Here is a 19630-nt window from a genome sequence, read left to right as displayed (position 1 = left end):
TATGTTTTTTTTAACCGGCCCTTTTAGTGCTGCGCTAGCGTTAGCACCACGCTAGCATGTTGCGGCTGTGTTACTGCCGTGTCTCAGTGGTTTAGGTATGTTGGTTTTTTTTAACCGGCCCCGTTAATGCTGTGCTACTGTGTTGCTACAGTGGAGCTGCCACAGCAGTTATATTTTTTTACCGGTATGTTTTTTTTTAAAGCCCTGTTCATGCTACCGTGTTGTTGCTATGTTAAGGTAAGATAAGGTATTAAAACTCTTTCTGTATACCGTCTTTCTTTGTATATATCTCGCGTTTCAACGTGGGCATTTGCGGCTTTTACACAGGTGCGGCTTATGTACGTACCAAAGGCTATTTCCTTTACAAAAGTACTGGGTGAGGTGCGCTCTGTAGGCCAGAAATCACGGTACATGAATAATGCAACTTCCATTTCAACTTTTAATGAAATTCCTCTGACGCTGAGAATTTGAGGCAGAAAAACATTAGCCCGGCGTACTTTCAATAGCTTTCTGCTCTAATCTTTTGCATTATCCTGCGCTTACACGGCAGCAAACTGGCTCACGCCAACTTCATTTCATGCGACGCCTGTGCCTTTAAGAGGTTGACTCGGGATCAGGAATAAGGAAGGAAGACGGAGGCGGATGAGCGAAGGAGAATCATAGAGAGACAGTGAGGAAAAACAGAAGGGGGAGATGGGAAAGCTCTAAAAATAAACCCTCAGAAGTTGCTTTTCAATCTGCGGCAGGCGTCGCAAAGTATTCGTTCAAAAGAAGGCCGGCTGCAAGGCTCGGTCTTGACAGCACCGCCGCATTTGCCTTTGCGTACGGCAAGAAAAAATGTGGAACCCTACATTTTTCAATTCGAAAAAAACGATAATCATAATTACCGTGGAATCAAACTGCATTTATAATCGTGAGAAATAACAGCCAGGACGAGCGGTGTGCTGACGGTTGAGATCCCTTCCTCACCTTCTCCTGCTCCGGGCTCGGAGAGCCTCCTGATTTGTGCTGCACAGCCATCTGGTCGGACTAATGAACTAATTCACTAATTAATGAACTCTGGAGAAAAAGGCCCGTCGTCACGAGCACCGAGCGTCGAGCACATTTTTCACCTCGGGAAGAAGACGTGTTCCGTCTTCGGGACGCCTCGCTAGCGCCTGTCCTGAACTCTTACTCAGGTTGGGCGCGGCAAAGCAATTTTTTTTTATTTAAATCCAGGGCAAGAGGTCATGTGCTTGAGCGCCACTTGGAGTCTTATCTATGCACATCCCTGATTACAGTCAATTTATTTTGAAAATATCCACGGGTTTGTGTGTTTGCCACTAAATGATCACTCTTCATGCTTTTCCAGTTAATTGTGCCATCCATTGTGGATACATTTTTTTTTCAAAGCTCTTTCAATCAATTTCAATCTGCTGCCTTTTGAAAATTGTTCAAAATGTTCAAAAACATTTCATGTTTTTACTTTTTAGCTACCTCACATTTAAGAGTTATGCCTTTTACCCAACCTGTCACCTTACCCAGGTGTCTAACCTGAGGCCCGGGGGCCAGATCATGCCCACCGAATGATTTTATGTGGCCCCGCGAAGGCAAATCATGTTTGTCAACTTGCGTGATTCTCGTTCAAATCTGTACCAAAATTTCAAATTGTCATACCATAAATCACAACGCTGAGGTATTGCAAGCGTTTTTACGTTACCAGACATCAACAACAGTTGAAAAACCCATTACCCTAGATTTCCGATTTTAAAAGTAATTCATAACTTTCACGAGTCAATATGGTGTGGCGATAAATGTTTTTTTATGGTTTCACGGTCACAACGGCCCTCTGAGGGGAAACCTGAACTACAATGTGGCCCGCGACAAAAATGAGTTTGACATCCCCGCCTGACAAACAGTAACCGACTCTCAGATGGAACAAAAGGAGCCAAAATAATGCTGTTAATACGACGCCTAACGCCAGAAAATTCCAACTCTCAAATCTACAAAAAGAGGAAAAAAATGTAAAAAAAATTAAATAAAATACTGGAACTCCATTCTGTTGTATAGTATACCATTTGGATACATATTAAATCACACTTTACATCTAATCCCTGCTAATTTGTGATTACATTTTGTCAGCCATCCTGAAATCTATTTGCTTACTAAAGGAAAATCAGATACTGTTCATCTAAAAAAAAATAATAATAATAAAAAATACTAAATGAATACAAGAAAAAAAGCTCTGATGGGAGCTGCGAGCGTGAGCTCCTAATGTAGCATCCACATCAGAATAATTGGACCACTAATGTGTGGTGATGAATGTAAAATTACATTACGAGTCATTCATTTCATGAGCACATGCAGTTGAGAGGATGCATGTAACAGCAAACATGAGCATATTCTGAATTCGGCTGCCATTTGCCCGTAGAATGCGATTTAATTTATTAAAAAAAAAAAAAAAACACGTATGTTGTGTTGTGAATTGAGGCGCTTCTGGCGAGCGTTCTCCTTTTGTAATGCTTTCCTAATTGACAACTGTATTTTACTGCACGGCTCATTACCGCTGGAAAGTGGCCATTCAAATCGCAAATAATGATAATAACGAGTAGTTCTCTGTTGTGTAAAAAGGAAGAAAAAAAAAACGCAAACTAAAACATAATGGCAAAGAGCCATGGCTTGTCCATGTTGTTACCAGAGTGCATAAAGATTGTCACTCCCCCCCGTCCCCCTTCCACAAGGGGTCACCCACCCAAGGGGTCCATCATCGCCTCCAAATTAGCCATCACTCTAATTCCACATGTAGTGGTGAGCGGCACTTTAGCACCACATCTGAAACTTTGGACCGCATGTACGCGACAGTTTTGTGCGACACGGTCAAAGGAATCACTCTTCAACCACCAAATCAATCAGAAGTTTCTGGAAATGTTGTCATGTGCATCCCAGATCTTTGCCAAAACTGTTTGTCCTCCTGGTTTTCCTTTTACAATATACGGAAGCGTATTGCTGCCACAACCAAAAAAAAAAAGGTCGTTATCGCATTATAACGTCATTTGTTTCACGTTATAATCTGAATAATTTTGTTATAACGGGAAAAGTTTCTCGTTGATTTCATGTTATAGTGTCAAACGTTTATGTTCAAACATGATGTGCTCTACGTTATAACGTGATTCATTTCATGTTATAACGTAGATTCGTTTCACGTTATAACGAAGAAAGTGACGAATAAATAAATTTCACCCCTCTTCATCCCACTTTTGGGTCTTGGCCCACCCACCAGATGGGAAACCACGCCCTAGACTCGATCCAGACAAAGCTTGAATTTGCAAACGTACTGCAAATAATTTCCCACCGGAGTTTCCCTGGGCTTACTTATGCTAACGTGTTGGCCAGCTAGCATAAAAGAGCACAAAACTATAGGGTGCTAATAATAAACTTACACATTCTTGCTCCATGCGTAAGAGGCAATCTTTGGGTACACCACGACTCCGTAAAAAGCTCAGCAAATCCATGTTTTGTGCAACACTCCATGAGATTCCACTTCTAGCTACGTCTTCCTGTATGTCACCTTGTAGGGATATGAGTGGCGACAGGGTCGCGACAAGTTGACAGCAACTTTTCAGGTTATAACAAAACATGTTTCATGTTATAATGTAATAAATGACATGTTATAACGTGGTTTGTTTCATTTTAACGGTGCGACTTTTTCCCGGATCGGACGAGATCAGCTCTGCTCAACCAATTCTGTTTTTACTTACGTGTTTACACGACATCCCAATAGAGATGGAATATTAGTAAGACATCTCTTTCTTTTGTATGTAATCCGTTCTTTGGGGGGCCTGCAGGGCTTATTTAAAGGTGAACAACGTTCCCCACATGAAAAAGTAAGCGTTGAATATGCATAAGTTCGGTCGGATGCGTGAACCGCTGCCGTCAGCACGTAAGAAGCCCACCTCAGCAAACTTAGCGAACGAGAATGCGTAGTTGTTTGCAGAAGGCGTATTTTTTTGGACGTCGACGGCGGGCCGCAAACGTCGCATCTTCGGTCGCGTTGCCCTTGAAAAGATGACCGGAGAGCCGCGAGGCGTTTGTGCGCTCCACGGCCCGCGTGCATGTTTGAACGCAAGCGCCCGAGCGAGTATATGCCCGTATCGGTTCGCCTGAAGCGCTGGACAGTTGCCAGGCAACGGTGGCAGGAAGCTCAGGGCTCAGCCACCGAGCGGACACTTACGCGTGACTCCGGTTTTGACGAGAGGCAAAGGTCGCCAACGATACCTCTTCAGGTCAGTGTCGCGTCCGGGTGAGCGTGAGTCAATTGCAGCGATGAGCCGAGCAGAACCCTTTTTATTGCGTTACCGCGTGCTGTTCGTTAATTACTGTATATTTGTAATCCCGTTAACGCGACGGCTCAGTGTAATCATGCTTCGGTTTCTTGATTCATTTGGATTTTTTTGTTTTCTTTTTCAATGACAACCATTTGCGCTTGCAATATTTCGATACGCCCAGTCGTGTGGGATGGCGGTTAGCGCGTCGACCTCAAAGTCGGGAGGTCGGAGGTTTGAATCTCTGTCGTGGTGTTCCTGTGTGGAGTTTTGCGTGCTCTCCTCGCGCTTGCACGGGTACTCCGGCTTCCTCCCGCGTTACGAAATCACGTTAGGTTAATTGAAGACTCAAAATTGCCCATAGACGGTTAGAATGGTTGGTTGGTTTTTGTGGGTGCGTGTGCCCTGCAATTGACTGAAAATGACTACGGGGTATACCATACGTCTTGCCCATTATCTGCTGGGACAGACTAGTTCACCCCGAGTTTAATAGTTTACCTTGACAATTGCTTTTGGGCCGACATGGAGGCTCTCAGCTGGAAAAAGCGTTGGCCTCACAGTTCTGAGGACCCGGGTTCAATCCCGGACCCGCCTGTGTGGAGTTTGCATGTTCCCCCAGTGCCTGCGTGGGTTTTCTCCAGGTGGGCACTCCGGTTTCCTCCCACATTCCCAAAAACATGCAACATTAATTGGACACTCTAAATTGCGCATTGGTGTGATTGTGAATGCGGCTGTTTGCCTCTATGTGCCCTGCGATCGGCTGGCGACCAGTTCGGGGTGTGCCCCGCCTCCTGCCTCTTGACAGCTGGGAGAGGCGACAGCACGTCCCGCAACCCTCATGAGGATAAGCGGCAAATAAAATGGATAGATGGATGGATGAATTGAACATGAACACAGTCTTGTGGTTTTCAGTTTTTGGGACAAATATTCCTCCCTTCAGAGTGAAATGTTACAAACCAATTTTTTTACAACACAGTATGATACAATTATATATAGGGGATAGCCTCCAGCACTCCCGTGATCCTCGTGAGGATAAGTGGCTCAGAAAATGGACGGATGGGATTGCTTTTGGGGTTGTCGTTTTTGGATTCAGACAACTTTCCATCCCACCAATGGCGTCTACGGATTTGAGGAATTTTTGGTTGTCAGATACTCACGTCCAACACATTAAGGAAATGCACTACATCGTACTAGCTTGTGTAGCAAAAAGGAATTATTCGACGCCCTTGTCAGTATGATGCAATGCAGTTCAACACTTCTGCGAAGAGCAGTTGCAAAAAATTACTCCGGCAATGCCACTGAAAATTGAGAATGTGTCCGGCTAAAGTCCCAATTATTCTTACGTTACTTATATTCAACGATTACAGTGCGGACCTAACGGTTGGCCTCCTATAGAAGCAATAAATAATCCAGCAACAGTCCAGTTTGAACAAGATGTTGACATTTTTAGGAACGGCACCTATTAGGGGAATGAAGATAATGGCCTGGAAGTGGAACAAAGGTTGACCAATTCAATTAGCATCAAGAGAAACACGCCCACGCCAACGCAACGAGCCGCACGACAAATGAATGCCCGCACCAACGCGGCAACAGCACCTAACCTCATCGCCTACATAATCTTGCTATTCATAATAATAACAATTGCGATGAGATCTTGAAACGTGGCCAATGACGCTGATTCTGATTGGGATGAGCGCTTTTCTTAACGTGACCCAAATGTGATTCTTACAGTCTGCGGCTGCCAGGGTTGCTCAAAGTCTTGAAATCAGTTACAATATTACAAAATTAGCGTTGCTTCAAATCGCAAAATATTATTTGTTTGTTTGTTTGTTTTGTTTAGAAAATTTGAAAAAACATCACTGACGAAATTATTGGACATCCTTCGAAGCATTGTCAAGATTTTAAGTGATGTTTGTTTCCAGACTTGAAACCGTCTGGCTTGTTCTTCTCTGGCGTAACACATCTCTCATTTTTACCCGCAAAAAATATGATTGACGATTGTAAATAGCCCGTATACGTGGACGACAATGGGAAGCGGTTACCTCGCCCGCCACCGAACGTGTGTCGGGACGGGCTCCAGCCGATAATGGACGGCGTGATTCTGTATTATGAATTGCAATCAGCAGGTTGGGGCAAGCCAAATCACTCCAGTTTTAAAGTGCCGTTAACAGCCGTGCGAGTACACCGAAGAGTGCGGATTCAGATGCGAATGCGGCTCTGATTGTCACGGAGAGGTCAATTTTGGGAGATCGTCGTCGCTACTCGTCGCCGCCATCGCTTGCGTGCCGATTGGCGACTTCCAGACACTTACAAACACGTTGCACTTTCGTATTCTGGCAAATATTAGCGCTGTGGCGCGCACTCCTGCTCAAAAAAAATGAAGGATAGAGCCTTTTTGTAAGATAAATATATCCATATTGCATACCTGTATGTAAACTAGCCTTAAAAATCATTTGTCTTGTTGCCCAGCTGCGCAACATTGATTTGTTAAACTCGCTCAGATTGATGTATTTTTGTTTGTACGAAATCCCACCAGACCTGAACGTGAGGCGTAGCACAGTCAAGGTCCATAATTATTTTATAACTCTTCCTCTGAAGTTCTGCCCCACTGTTTGTACACAATCTTTTTTTGAACCGTGTCACTCTCCCGCACTTATTTGTCTGCGTTTGTTGTCGTTTACTTTGCAGGCTTTCTGAGCACGGGGGACCAGTCTTCCAAGGGGAACTACGGTTTGCTGGATCAGATCCAGGCGCTGCGCTGGCTCAATGAAAATATCGGCCACTTCGGAGGGGACCCGGAGAGGATCACCATCTTTGGCTCGGGGGCCGGAGCTACCTGCGTGAACCTTCTCATCCTGTCTCACCACTCTGAAGGCAAGGATCCGGCTCGGGACACGGGACCCACATTGGAGCTGGTTTTTAGAAGAGAAAACGCACTTCACGCGGCGGGAACTGACTCAACCGCCATGTATAAATCTGTGAATTTAAAGGGAAGTTTTAGCCAAGAAATAGTTAGCTGTTTGGGTCACCCCAACAGAGTTTTATAGACTGAGGAATGCAGTAGTTAGCAGCAAAGATTAATATAAAATGTTGGACGACCACAATACTCACTCACCTTGGGCACGAGCTCCGTCGTCATTTGGAACACTTCCGTCCCAGGCGGGTGGGAGGATCGCAGTAATACGCCGGCTGTGCGTGTCCGACAAAATAAAATAAAACGCCTTGTCTGCGCGAGACATTCCGAAAAGACACAGCCCGTTTCAGATCCCTGAATTATTGACTATCCAGACTAATCCTTCAATATTTGTTTCTGAATGTCAGAAACGGAAAACACCCACCAGATGTTTGATCCCTCAATCCGACGGTAAAGCCGAGGAGTGCGGACGGAACTAGCACTCCGTACTTTAGTCTCATAAATCAGATTAAGTTCGTTTCAAACTGTTACCCCTTCGCCGCGGCAAGGTGACCTTGAAGATATTTTATTTTAATCTGTATGCGCAGGTGAACACATTACTAATAATCTTGACTCGGAAAACAGAGGCAGATGGCTGATGAATGTTCGCTATTGAATTTAAATCATCAATTCGTTTTTCTTATCAAATGAATTCTGCTTTCATTTGCCGTATGTGGGGACGTAATCGATGTACACCGGACACTTTAGTAGCCACGACGACACAGATTAATGAGATCCTTTAAAAAGATGTTCAAGTTCAGTTTGTGGCGACACCGTCAGTGAGGTTGTATAATCCATTTAGCGATTGCGATGGTGTACGACTGCACTGCGTCACGCTAATTAGCATACTCGCAGCTTACTTCATTTACTTAGAAGAGAGCGCGTTCATGTTCACAATATCCAATGCAAGATGAGCGTAAGAAGCGTGCATCGATAATACTGAGAAAGAGCTACTGCCGAGGAGGAATTGTGGCAGAGTCCGTTTCCTCCTGTAGGGATTTGCGACTTTGGACCCTACGCGTGTTCACGAATCGAGGAAGATATGACCAATAGTTAGAAAAAGTTAACAGCAAATGGATTTATTACAAAGGAATGTGCAATACAGACGGAATTATCGAGGTATCTGCCGCAGGATAGCCAAAGAAGAAGACAAAAACTGCCCAGTAACACGAGGTTTTTATATGTATGGGTCCATGGTAGAAGTGACTGCCCCCCTCCTGGGCCGGGATGGTAACTTTCCGCTCCTTATCTGGTGTCGTTCGTCTCCACGGCAATGCCTGGGACAGAGGAGTACGGCGCCAGCCGGTTTTCTGCGTACAAAGATCAAGGACAACCACCGGCTCCACAACACATCCTTATCTGATTAGCAGATGGGCAACACTTTATCCGTTGATTAAATGTATAAGGTCATATTTAAGCAAATAATGAAAGTGCAATAAAAGTAAAATAGTCTTCACTCCTCATCCCTAAACTGGTCTGGATGCTCAAACCTGGGGCCGCGGTTGCATGAATATTTTGGTTGCGAACGTTCTTTTCTGCTGGATCTCATTAACGTGCGCCGGCGTACCTAATGTGAGTACCGTAATTCCCGCCCCACAGCGCGCACCTGGTTAGAAGCCTGGTGATCGTGCTAGTAGCGCCGCGCTAGCGTTAAACTCTTTCTGTGTACCGAGGCTTATAACCAGGTGCGCCAACGCTAGCGCCGCATCAAACCGGAAGGTTTGCTTGTTGGCCGCAAATTACGGTACCTGTAAATGTAGAATGGTAAAAAGCAGTCAGGGTAGGTCATGTTTAAGGTTCCGACAAAAAGTCTCCCCTTTCGCGGCCTGGAATCTGGCTACAATTCCGAGAGGACGCAGCGGCGTCAAAAACTGCTCCGACGGCGCCTGTGCAGAAGAGAGAGACGAAGCGAGCTGAGATGCTGCTTAATTGATTTCACAGGGAAAGGAGCGGGGGTGGGGCACATGCAGAATATGCTGTGTGTACGTGTGTGGGGTTAATTATTAATGACAGAATCTGCAGATAAAAAAAGGACAGCAAGCCACCTTATGTAACTGCAGCAGTGCAAGTATTTTTCCCTCGCCTTCATCCCTTTCTGCAGCCATTTTCCGGCGCCGTCCAACTTTGTCGTTATTGGACTGTCCCTTAATGCAGTGCCGCGGCGTTTTCCGACCCCAACGTGCTTAAATATTCTTTGTCGGTTGCAGTGAAAGTAGCAGAGTCGCTTCTTCATCTTGCTTTCCGGTGAAATGCTCTATAAAAGCTCTTCCTTCCAAACTTTGCATTATTTAAACTCACTGTAAGGCAGTGAATGCACCTTCTGCTGCTACAAAAGTGTGTCAGTGTAAAAAAAAAAAAAACTGAGGGAGAGGAGAGAGGAAATGATTCTTTTTAACATTGTCTATGTTCTCCTGGTCTACGTGTAGGTTTGTTTCAGAGGGCCATTGCTCAGAGCGGCTCCGCCATTTCCAGCTGGTCGGTCAACTACCGACCGGTCATGTACACCAAGATTCTCGCCAAAAAGGTCGGCTGCACTCTGGGGGATATGGCCGACTTGGTGGCCTGTCTGAGGAGGAAGAGTTTCCGGGAGCTGGTGGACCAGGACATCCAGCCCGCACGCTATCACATCGCATTTGGGCCCGTCGTGGACGGCGACGTGGTGCCCGATGACCCCGAGATTCTCATGCGGCAGGTCAGCGAGATTTACTTTGCATTCGCGCCTTGTTTGTCCTGCACGTGATATTCACACATATCCAGGCGGACTTTAAACCCAATGAAGGGACAAAAGGAGGTCCTCGATTTGACCCGGGGAGACACGGATTTGGCTTACCAGGTGCAGCTCCAACACCCGTTCTGAGTCAGCCATACCGGTGTCCCTCTTTCTATCAGTTTCTCAGGGCGAAAGGTGACAAGGTTACAAATTCTAATGGAGGAACAAAGACAAAAGTAAACGTTCCAAACAACGGTGAATACCAATGCAAAGACGAATACAAAGGTAAACATTTTCGAGGATTTGAAGTCAGCAAGGGGGTGCGTCACCCCTCAAGGCGGCCGGTCGGAAAGAGAACAATACCAAAAGAGAACAATAGGAAGGCAAAAATAATTGAAACAAATACATGATAAAACAATGAATCTAGCAAAAACCGTACAAACACGCTTTTGTCTACGCTTTCCGCGGCTTTCAGCGTGTGAATTTTCCAACCAGGGTGAGTTCCTGAACTACGACATCTTGCTGGGCGTGAACCAAGGAGAAGGCCTGAAGTTCGTGGACGACAGCGAAGGAGAAGACGGGATATCGGCACCCTCGTTCGACTACACCATCTCCAACTTTGTTGACAACCTTTATGGGTACCCTGATGGTAAGCCGCTTTACGTCACTAAGTAACAAGTCAGACGGCTAATTTACAATTGTTTCTTTGTCTTTTTCCTCTGAGGTAAAGATATACTGAGGGAAACCATCAAGTTTATGTATACAGACTGGGCCGACCGCGACAACAGCGACATGCGTCGGAAGACCCTGTTGGCGCTCTTCACGGACCACCAGTGGGTGGCTCCGGCTGTGGCCACCGCCAAATTGCACGCAGATTTCCAGTCGCCCGTCTTCTTCTACACGTTCCACCACCACTGTCAGACCGAGGCCAGGCCCGACTGGGCCGACGCGGCCCACGGAGACGAGATCCCGTACGTGTTCGGCATCCCCATGGTCGGAGCCACCGACTTATTCCCGTGTAACTTCTCCAAGAACGACGTCATGCTCAGCGCCGTGGTCATGACGTACTGGACCAACTTTGCCAAAACAGGGTAAGAAATCGATGTGGGCATTTTCCATGAATTAATGCACAATGTAAACAGGTCAAAGTCATTGTGTTCCCAAATGGTGGACATTTTCATCGATTCGGATGAGGAGGGCATTTTTGAGGTCGCTGTACAGATTTTGTCGACGTTCTCGATATTTCCAGATAGTTTTCGAAAGCCTCAAGATCCACGATGGCTTTTCTAATCAGAGCTTGTAGCCGGAACGTTTTAATTAGAACCCGTTTCCATTTTTATCTGCGTCCTGATGACTCATCCACGGTGACGAAACCTGATGACAAATACCCTTGCAACACTTTTGTCGGTAGCGTACACACCAGAGCTTCGACTACTTATTGTTTGTTTTTTGTTTTTTTTCCTGGGAATCCAGAGACTCTAACGATACGCGCCGCAAAGCAGCCACATTCTATGTAATATTTTGACTTTGATCCTTTTTTTGTTCCCCCCCCCACATTTGACACTGTTAGACTGCACAATATTATGCATAACTGTCGAGGTAAAACGTTATTTGCCGGCGCTTTGTCTCGTGATACCCCGCATGAGATGTATATTTGAAAACAAATCTGCGTATAAATATTACAATAAGACAAAAGCAATCATCCAAAGTCGAGATAGATGTTTTATTTAGCTTGTCACAATAACTGTCTATTAGCATAAGAAGTCATGTGAGGAGACGGACAGCCGGCGGAATACAATAGTAATAATGCAGTATGACGTTAGATATGTATTGGCGGTGTACCTAATTATCAGCACAGGAGAAATGATCTTAGATCACCATCAGTGTGGATTTACTCTGCCTGGCACTGAGAGAGAAAACACGCACAATTACAATACTCGTAATAAAAACACAAAATCTATCACATCTCATGACGTTACTTGTCTGGCTTGTGTTGCTGTGCAGCTAGAGTGGGAATTGAATATCGTAACAACTGGATATACTACTGCCAAATCAAATCCCTACGTCCACTTTCTGAGCCGCTTATCCTCACGAGGGTCGCGCGAGAAGACTGTCCCAGCAGTCGACGGGCAGGAGGCGGGGCACACCCTGAACTGGTCGCCAGCCAATTGCAGGGCGCACAGAGACGTGCAACAGCCACAGGCAATTTAGAGGGTCCACTTAATGTTGCGGGTTTTTGGGATGTCGGCTGGGATTTGAACCTCCCCCCCAGTCCTCAGAACTGTGAGGGCAACACTCTACAGCCGCACAACCGTCCGTGCCGCCGCAAATAAAAATAAGTAAGCAATGTGTTATCATCGAGCTGAAAGGAGAAAATGGATGCACGGATGGAAAGGATTGATTGAAAGATTTATCGGACCGTTTTGACCGGTCACTGCTGCGGGAATCTTCGAAGAGTCTGAACGTGATTAGTGTCGAAATATCACAGTGCAAAGTGCATTTGTTTTTTATTTTATTTTTGAAGTTGCGCCCGTGTACACCGCAGTTGCAAAGACACAAAAAAAAAACCCAGCTCGATTCTGTTTTCCAGTGACCCGAACTTCCCAGTCCCCCAGGACACCACGTTCATCCACACCAAGCCGAACCGTTTCGAGGAAGTCATCTGGACCAAGTTCAGCTCCAAAGACAAGCAGTACCTGCACATCGGCCTCAAGCCACGCGTCAGAGACAACTACCGGGCCAACAAGGTGGCCTTCTGGCTGGAGCTGGTGCCGCACCTCGACAGCCTCCACAAGGAGATCCCCAGCTCCATCACACCGCGAGTCCCGCCTGGGGAGAACCCCCGCGGTAAGGATAACCACAACTCCGGCACCCACTCCACGCCGCACCCAGTAATCTCCAACTACCCGCCCGACCCGGACGGTTCCGAGAGACCCCGCAACACTCCCTTCCCTCCCGAGACCAGGGACTATTCCACTGAGCTGAGCGTGACGGTGGCGGTGGGCGCGTCTCTGCTTTTCCTCAACGTGCTGGCCTTCGCCGCCCTTTACTACAAACGCGACAAGCGCCACGAACTCATGCAGAGGCGTCACCGCCGCCTGTCCCCGCAACGCGGCGCCACCATGGGCATGGGCATGGGAATGGGCATGGGCATGGGCGTCGGCCTGGGGGTGGTCGGGGCCCCGCCGCACAACGACCTGGCCCTGAGCCAGGAAGAGGAGCTGATGTCGCTGCAGATGAAGCAGCAAAGGGTGGAGCTGGAGCACGGCACGCCTCTCCCTTCCCGCGGCATCCACGGCGACCTGGAACCTTTGCGGCCCTCGGTGTGCCCGCCCGACTACACGCTGGCACTGCGGCGGGCGCCGGAGGATGTGCCGCTCATGACGGCCAACACCATCACCATGATCCCCAGCACCATCAGCAGTATGCAGCCCCTCCACCCTTTCAACACGTACCCGCCCGTCCCCGCCCCGTCCACCACGCCCGTCCCCAGCCACAGCAACAATGCCTTGCCGCACCAACACTCCACTACTCGCGTATAGGACCCGGCGCGCGCCCATGCATCGTCACCCTCATCACCTTCTACCGGTCTTTACTCGGCGTTTCTCGTGAAGCCCTGAAATAAAGCTGCAGTTTGTAAGATTTTAAGCAGTGACAAATACCTCTCGAAACCTCGAAAGACCCGTTGTGCGTCCAATTCTTATTCTTCCGCTTGGTTTTCCGCACTCGCAAGACCACGGGCCTCGTCAAACTACCGAGCTCGAGCTTCCTCAAAGTACAAAATGTTCAGCTGCTCATTTTCGTTTGCCCTCGTTTGGTCCCGGAATGTTCTTTTTTTAGTCAGAAACTCAAAGGTGAACGAAGGACGCGAAAAGCCATCGCATTGGAGCACTGAGCCGGCGTCCAATCAAACTGCTCCGACGTCGAGCGCCTTTCACGGTCGTTTGGACGTGCAGTGATGTGTCGACGAGGGTTACGGACCTCGATTCATTTCTTTCGTTTGAGTTCGTCTGCTAATTACGAGCACAGCTCATAACGAACACTTTCCCGGCGCGTTCTCACGAAATCAAAGAACAGAATAGAAGGTTCGTTTTATTCTCGAAGGTCGGACAAAGGTAAGATCGATGGAAATCGCCGCGAGGCCAAGGCAAAATCTGATCGTCTCACCGCACCGAGAGAGTGCCCGGAAAGGTATTCGGGGATTGCTCGGATGCCGGCGTTCCGGCCCTCAATTCTTGATCTTCATACTTTGCAAATTCAGATCGGCGTTTGCGTTGTAAGTAGCTTCTCTTTTAGATCAATTATCGTAATAGCGTCGCCATTTCCCAGTGTGCTATTTCGACCAAAAACACAACATCAGGTTCCATGAGTGATTTTTTTTTTTTTTTTCCCCCACAATATAAGACAAAAATTGTCACGGCGTCGTCGAAGGTTCCAAGAATACTCGGTCTACTTGTGAGGTTCCGAGCTAAATATGGCGTCGTCAATCGTTTGTGAGCGCTCACAAGAATTCCTTCGGTTTCTCTAAGCTCTGCCGGAACCAGTACGGCCCAAACGTTGCGTCCGTCGCGCGCCGGCGGTTTCTTGAAAATTTACAAATTGCAGCTTTGAGGCCCAATCTGGAAGTGAGACTCGGTCCTGCGCGTCCAACGAAATTCTTCGCTTTTTGTCAGGGCTGAGACGAGAAAGATGCAAATTTACATTGGCTTTAAAATTGGATTTTCTACCTCAGTCTTGGATGTTTTTTGTTTTTTATTTGCGGGTGGCGGCGGCAGGGTGGGGGGGGGGTGCATTTCCAGATTGGGACTTCAACTTTTTGGGCGGTGCATGTTAACTCTGCGGGACGCGACCTGGAATTCGGGCTGCACATTATTCTCATGGCATCTCATCCCCAGTGGGCTCCGCTCATGTCCATTTGTTTATTTGTTCGTCTCTAATTGCGTATGTCTCGACACCGCTGACCCATTCCCCCTTTTTTTGGTTTCTCTGTCGCCCACACCCCACTTTCATCACTTTCATTTGATCAACCCATTAACGTAATGGGTCTCTCCTCTTTCATCTCATCAAGACTCGTTTTCCCTTTTGGAGTCTTTTATACAAAAATAAATAAAAAAAAAACCACACACAAATGTAAATGATGTATTATTAATAAATTGTAAGGATATGGATGGGGTAGAGGGGGGGAAAGATATTCTGATATCTCATTTTTACCAGCATTCTTGGTGCCAAGTACTGTGATAAAGTTCCTCTCTCGCTGGCATCCAGTGGACTGCCTGAAGAGGTCCACCCTGACCGGATCTTAACCGAAGGAATTCCCATCATAAAAGTGCCAACCTTTTTCGCTTTTTTTTTATTTTTTATTATTATTTTTTTTTGACAAACACACGCGCAAACAACCGTGCCAGAAAATCCTCTCCACTCTTCCACTGTGGCTGCTCATAGATTCACTCCGTCCTCGTTGAAGAACCCAACGTGGAGTTTTCTCGACGACGTTGCATGATGTTTCTCTTTAAAAATCTGGATGAGAACAGAACATTTAATTTTTTAATTTTTTTTTTATTTTTTGGGGGGGAATGAGTTTGCCTACATGACTTCTTCATCGATTTTTTTTTTGGGGTGAAATCCATTATTTCAAACTCAGCTGCACTTTGTGGTACTTCGAGAAATATTAAAGTATTAAGAGATGAATATTGTGTAAAACTATAACAGAGAGTAAATATTTCCTCTTGATTTTATTTTTGGGTTTTTTTCCCCCCCCCAATCCTAACACGGAGGCCTCCCCCCACGACTACAAAGACTGACCCCTCGGGCCTCTCTTTGCTTATTTTGCTCCTCCTCTTCTCTTTTTTTTTTTTTTTGTCAACAAATGTGACGTTTGCACAGTCGCCGCCTGTGAATGACGTGAAGAAAACACCTCATGTTACAGGAAGCAAAGTCAAAAAAAAAAGAAAAAAAAGAAACTTGACGTGCCGATAGTCTACATTAGGTTCGTGTATGTGACCAATATTAGCCACGTGCTTTTGTGCGTGCGAAGACTGCCAAACACTTTTATCTTCCTCACCTCTTTTGTTGCTTTCCTCAACCAAGCGGGAGAATGAGATCAACCTGTGATGGTGAGAAGCTCGCAAAGTGCGTTTCACATCACTTGCACAACTGAACAGTTCCGAAGGGGGGCGGGGGCGGGGGACAACAAACCCCCAGTGACATTTAGACTGGACCGAATAGCGATTCCGTGATGTGATTTGGTGAATTTAGCTTCTCGAAACAATCGATGCGCGGGGCGGGGAGGGGGATGCATTTTTAAAAAACCTGATTTGAAAAAAGAATGAGAAAATATTTCATGTCAGGCATTTACTGATAGTACAAAATTGAGGCGAGTGGGATTCTCTCACTGCATCCTGTGCGCTGAGGATAAGAACGCACGGAAGGAAGCACAGGACTGCCATTCCTTACAGGATTTGAGAGGACACCCCCCCCCCACCACCAAAAAAAAAAAAAAAACAAAAAAAAAAACACACGGACAAAACTGTACATCTTTTAAGTGTAATAGGACAAACTGGAATTTGTAAATATTATTTGTCGTTTGGTTTTGATTGACTAGCCCGAACTTTCCGTTTGTGACAACAGGTGCAAAGCTGAGATGATTTACATGATTTTTAGCTCTTGTGTATGCTTAATTTGTCTTTTCTTCTAGAGCTCTTGAGCAAATAGCCACAAAAAGTTACGGGCGAATGAGTACCCTACCTGAAAGGGGAGGGGGAAAAAAATAATCATACAAAAGAAAAAGAACTGACGAGGTCAGGTCAATATAGGCATCAGGTAATCTTTCATAGCGTGGTCATAAAAACGGCACGTGACTTATCGAAGGAGTTTCGCAGGGCTTTTGAATGAGTCCTTTTGTCGGTCAAAGAGCCAAAGAACAGATGATGGAGAAGAATCAGAAATGAAAAGCAAGGGCAACGATTTGAAACGTGCTCCCAACAAACCGTGGAACATTTCCCGTGATGCTGTTCGGTTTAACTGTTAGTGTCTCACATTGTCTCGAATTGTCAGACGGCAAAATCCGTCGTCGGGAGAGTTGCGCGACCTTTTGATGCCGGTCACATTTAAGAATCTCTTCACGGTGATAGGTTCAGCTTATCGTTTACAATTTTCTCTGCACAACGTTCACGGGTCGCAGTCGAGGAGCTCGCGCCGCCCGCTCTTCTGAAACGACATCGCAAAGAGAAGGAGAGACGAGGTCTGGAAAAGTCATCGGGAAATGGAAGCACACTCATCATGTTTACACTAAACGGTTTTGATGTTGGCATTTGGTTAAGGAGAAAAGGGGGGGGTGAAGGATTAAAAAAAAAAAACGTGGCAATGTATTCTTAGTAGCCGACGCCATTTTTTTTTTTTTTGTTGGACGCGTACGAAGAAGGCTTGCACCTGTTTGTCTCGTTCATTCCGTCGGATTCCGCAACGTGCTTTTGGAGCTCCAGTTAGCGGGGGGGGGGGGCGTCGTGACTACGCGGGGGGGAAGGGGTTCAAATAATTCAAGTTCATATTTCGATTTCAAATAGAGGCTATTACACACTGTATGTTGAGTATCTGAACTGGAAATACATTAAAAGCAAACATTGTTCAACAAATTCTTTGCCGCCATCCTTTTTTTTTTTTTTTTTTGACATTGTTAAAAAAAAATTGCTGTCAAGCCAATCGGGGAATTGTACGTTTTCAAAATTGTTTGAAGTGCCCCAAAAGGCAAAGGTCGGCTCCAGAATTTCATTTTTCACACATGAAGCCGACTATGCCGATTTGGAATGGCCGCCGTCAGTCGACCCAGGTTATTGTTGAAAAAAGGTTCAATCGGACCCCGTTCTCTTATTATTTATTATTGTTATTTACCGTAATTTCTGGCCGCGACATTTTTCGCACGCTTTCAACTCTGTGGTTTATGCAGCTAATTTGTGCATTTTTTTCTAACGGCAGCAAGGGTGCACTCGAGCGAAAAAGGTAAGAATTAGACCGGTGGAATATATGTGCCGAGGAAGTGACTTTTACCGGCCGTGTCAGCGATGCGCTGGCGCTGTGCTCCCGTGTTGCTGCTGTGTTACTGCCATGTCTCAGTGATATTTACTAAGTTTTAGTTTAACCGTCCCTGTTAGTGTTGGCGCTAGCGTTAGCACTAGCTTTGGTGCGGCGCTAGTGTTAGCGGCGCGCTAGCGTTAAACTCTGTGTACCGTCTTTCTCTGTAGATATCTTGTGTTTCAATGTGGGTTTCAATGTGGGCACTTGCGGCTTTTAAACAGCTGCGGCCTATGCATGTACCAAATGGTATTTCCTTTACAAATGTACTCGGTGAGGCTAGCGACCAGGTGCGCACTGTAGGCCAGGAATTATGTTACTTAGTTTTCAGCCCTTCACAGACAATAGATCCAAAATTGGGAATTTCACATTTTCCATCGCCCGTCGTCATAGTCTCAATTTTTCCTGGATTTCGAATCGTGCGCGTTTGAAATAATTGTTTTGAAATATTGCTGCAACAAGGAGATTAATCAGTCTCCCGCCGGGGGTAGAATGACTCCTAATTTACGGATGACGTAAACCGCATTCATCTCCTTTGTGGAAACTTCAGCACATTCATCATAAATAGATGATATTGTTCAGATGGCTGATGCAGACTTTATTGGCGTCATTCCCCCCCCCCCCCTCCCTTGTGCTCAACCCAATTACTTTCAGAAGATAATATTAATGGTTTCCCTGTGAGCAACCCTCCGAAAGTACCGCTGGTTGATCGCTAGATGGCAGTGTAACGTCGATCTGTTTTTGATTCAAATGCCCGCGCCGCTGCAGAAACGCAGAAAATGATGGAACGACGTGCAAGCGCTGTATATTCATCGCGCTGGATAAATAGCAAATCATGTTGAGGGTCGCGTGGATGATCAGAGATGTTGTGCATCACGTGCAGAAATGCATCGTAGTAGAACTCGAATGTTTTGTAGTCGCCGTCCTTTGCTGCCTTCTGCTCCAGTTTGCGTGCCAACGGAAAGAATCCGCCAGTCAGGTGAGCGGGAGCGGCGAATCCTCCACTGGCCTAATAAATCATTTAGAGTGACTCAGCAATATTGTTCATCCAACCATCGTCCGGTTTGCCTTTCGAATCCAATCGGGAGTCACGCGCGGCCGAAGTGATCCGAGCGGACGTTTTTCAGCTGCCGGCGTCTTCAGCGTGTGGGAATATTGCTCAGCTCTTCTGCAGAGCGCAGGACGACCGCCGTGGACTTGAGGGAATTATTTTGTGGATACAGCAACATCGCGATCATATGGAGTCCCAACGAGATTTCAAATAAGATCGATCAAATCGAATCGTCGCCAGATCCAATATAGGATATATAATAATATATATCAAAATCCATTCATCCATCCATCATTCTCACAGTCATATTTCTTCCATAACTCTTTTCTGATCAGTTCATGCACAATTAGTTCAGATTTTGAATCTTAAAACGGGCAAATCCCAAATGTCGCTTCTAATATTCATCATCAACTAAAAGTGTCAATATGACGTTTTCTTATTTGCTGACCGAGATTAAATCCTTCAAATCAAGCTTTAATGCGCACATCATCGTCAAAAAAATAATTACAAAAATGTTAAAATAATTTAGATACATCCTAAAATAAAAA

At 46.1% G+C, this 19630-nt stretch overlaps 1 protein-coding gene across 1 annotated transcript in view; it reads left to right on the top strand.

Moving 5' to 3' along the window:
• The window catches only part of nlgn2b (neuroligin 2b), a 55068-nt gene extending 37642 nt beyond the window's left edge, over window positions 1–17426 (top strand). The window contains exons 5-9 of the mRNA XM_061803736.1: window positions 6990–7175; window positions 9681–9946; window positions 10460–10613; window positions 10689–11055; window positions 12555–17426. Of these exons, the coding sequence (XP_061659720.1) occupies window positions 6990–7175; window positions 9681–9946; window positions 10460–10613; window positions 10689–11055; window positions 12555–13506 (1925 nt within the window). The 3' untranslated portion in view covers window positions 13507–17426. The remainder of the gene's footprint in view (window positions 1–6989; window positions 7176–9680; window positions 9947–10459; window positions 10614–10688; window positions 11056–12554) is intronic.
• The last annotated feature ends 2204 nt before the right edge of the window (window positions 17427–19630 follow it).

The sequence above is a fragment of the Syngnathoides biaculeatus genome, chromosome 18 (assembly GCF_019802595.1).
Source record: "Syngnathoides biaculeatus isolate LvHL_M chromosome 18, ASM1980259v1, whole genome shotgun sequence".
Lineage (NCBI taxonomy): Eukaryota > Metazoa > Chordata > Actinopteri > Syngnathiformes > Syngnathidae > Syngnathoides > Syngnathoides biaculeatus.
The sequence above is the reverse complement of the archived record's forward strand: the minus strand, read 5'-3'. Positions and strand labels throughout refer to the sequence as shown.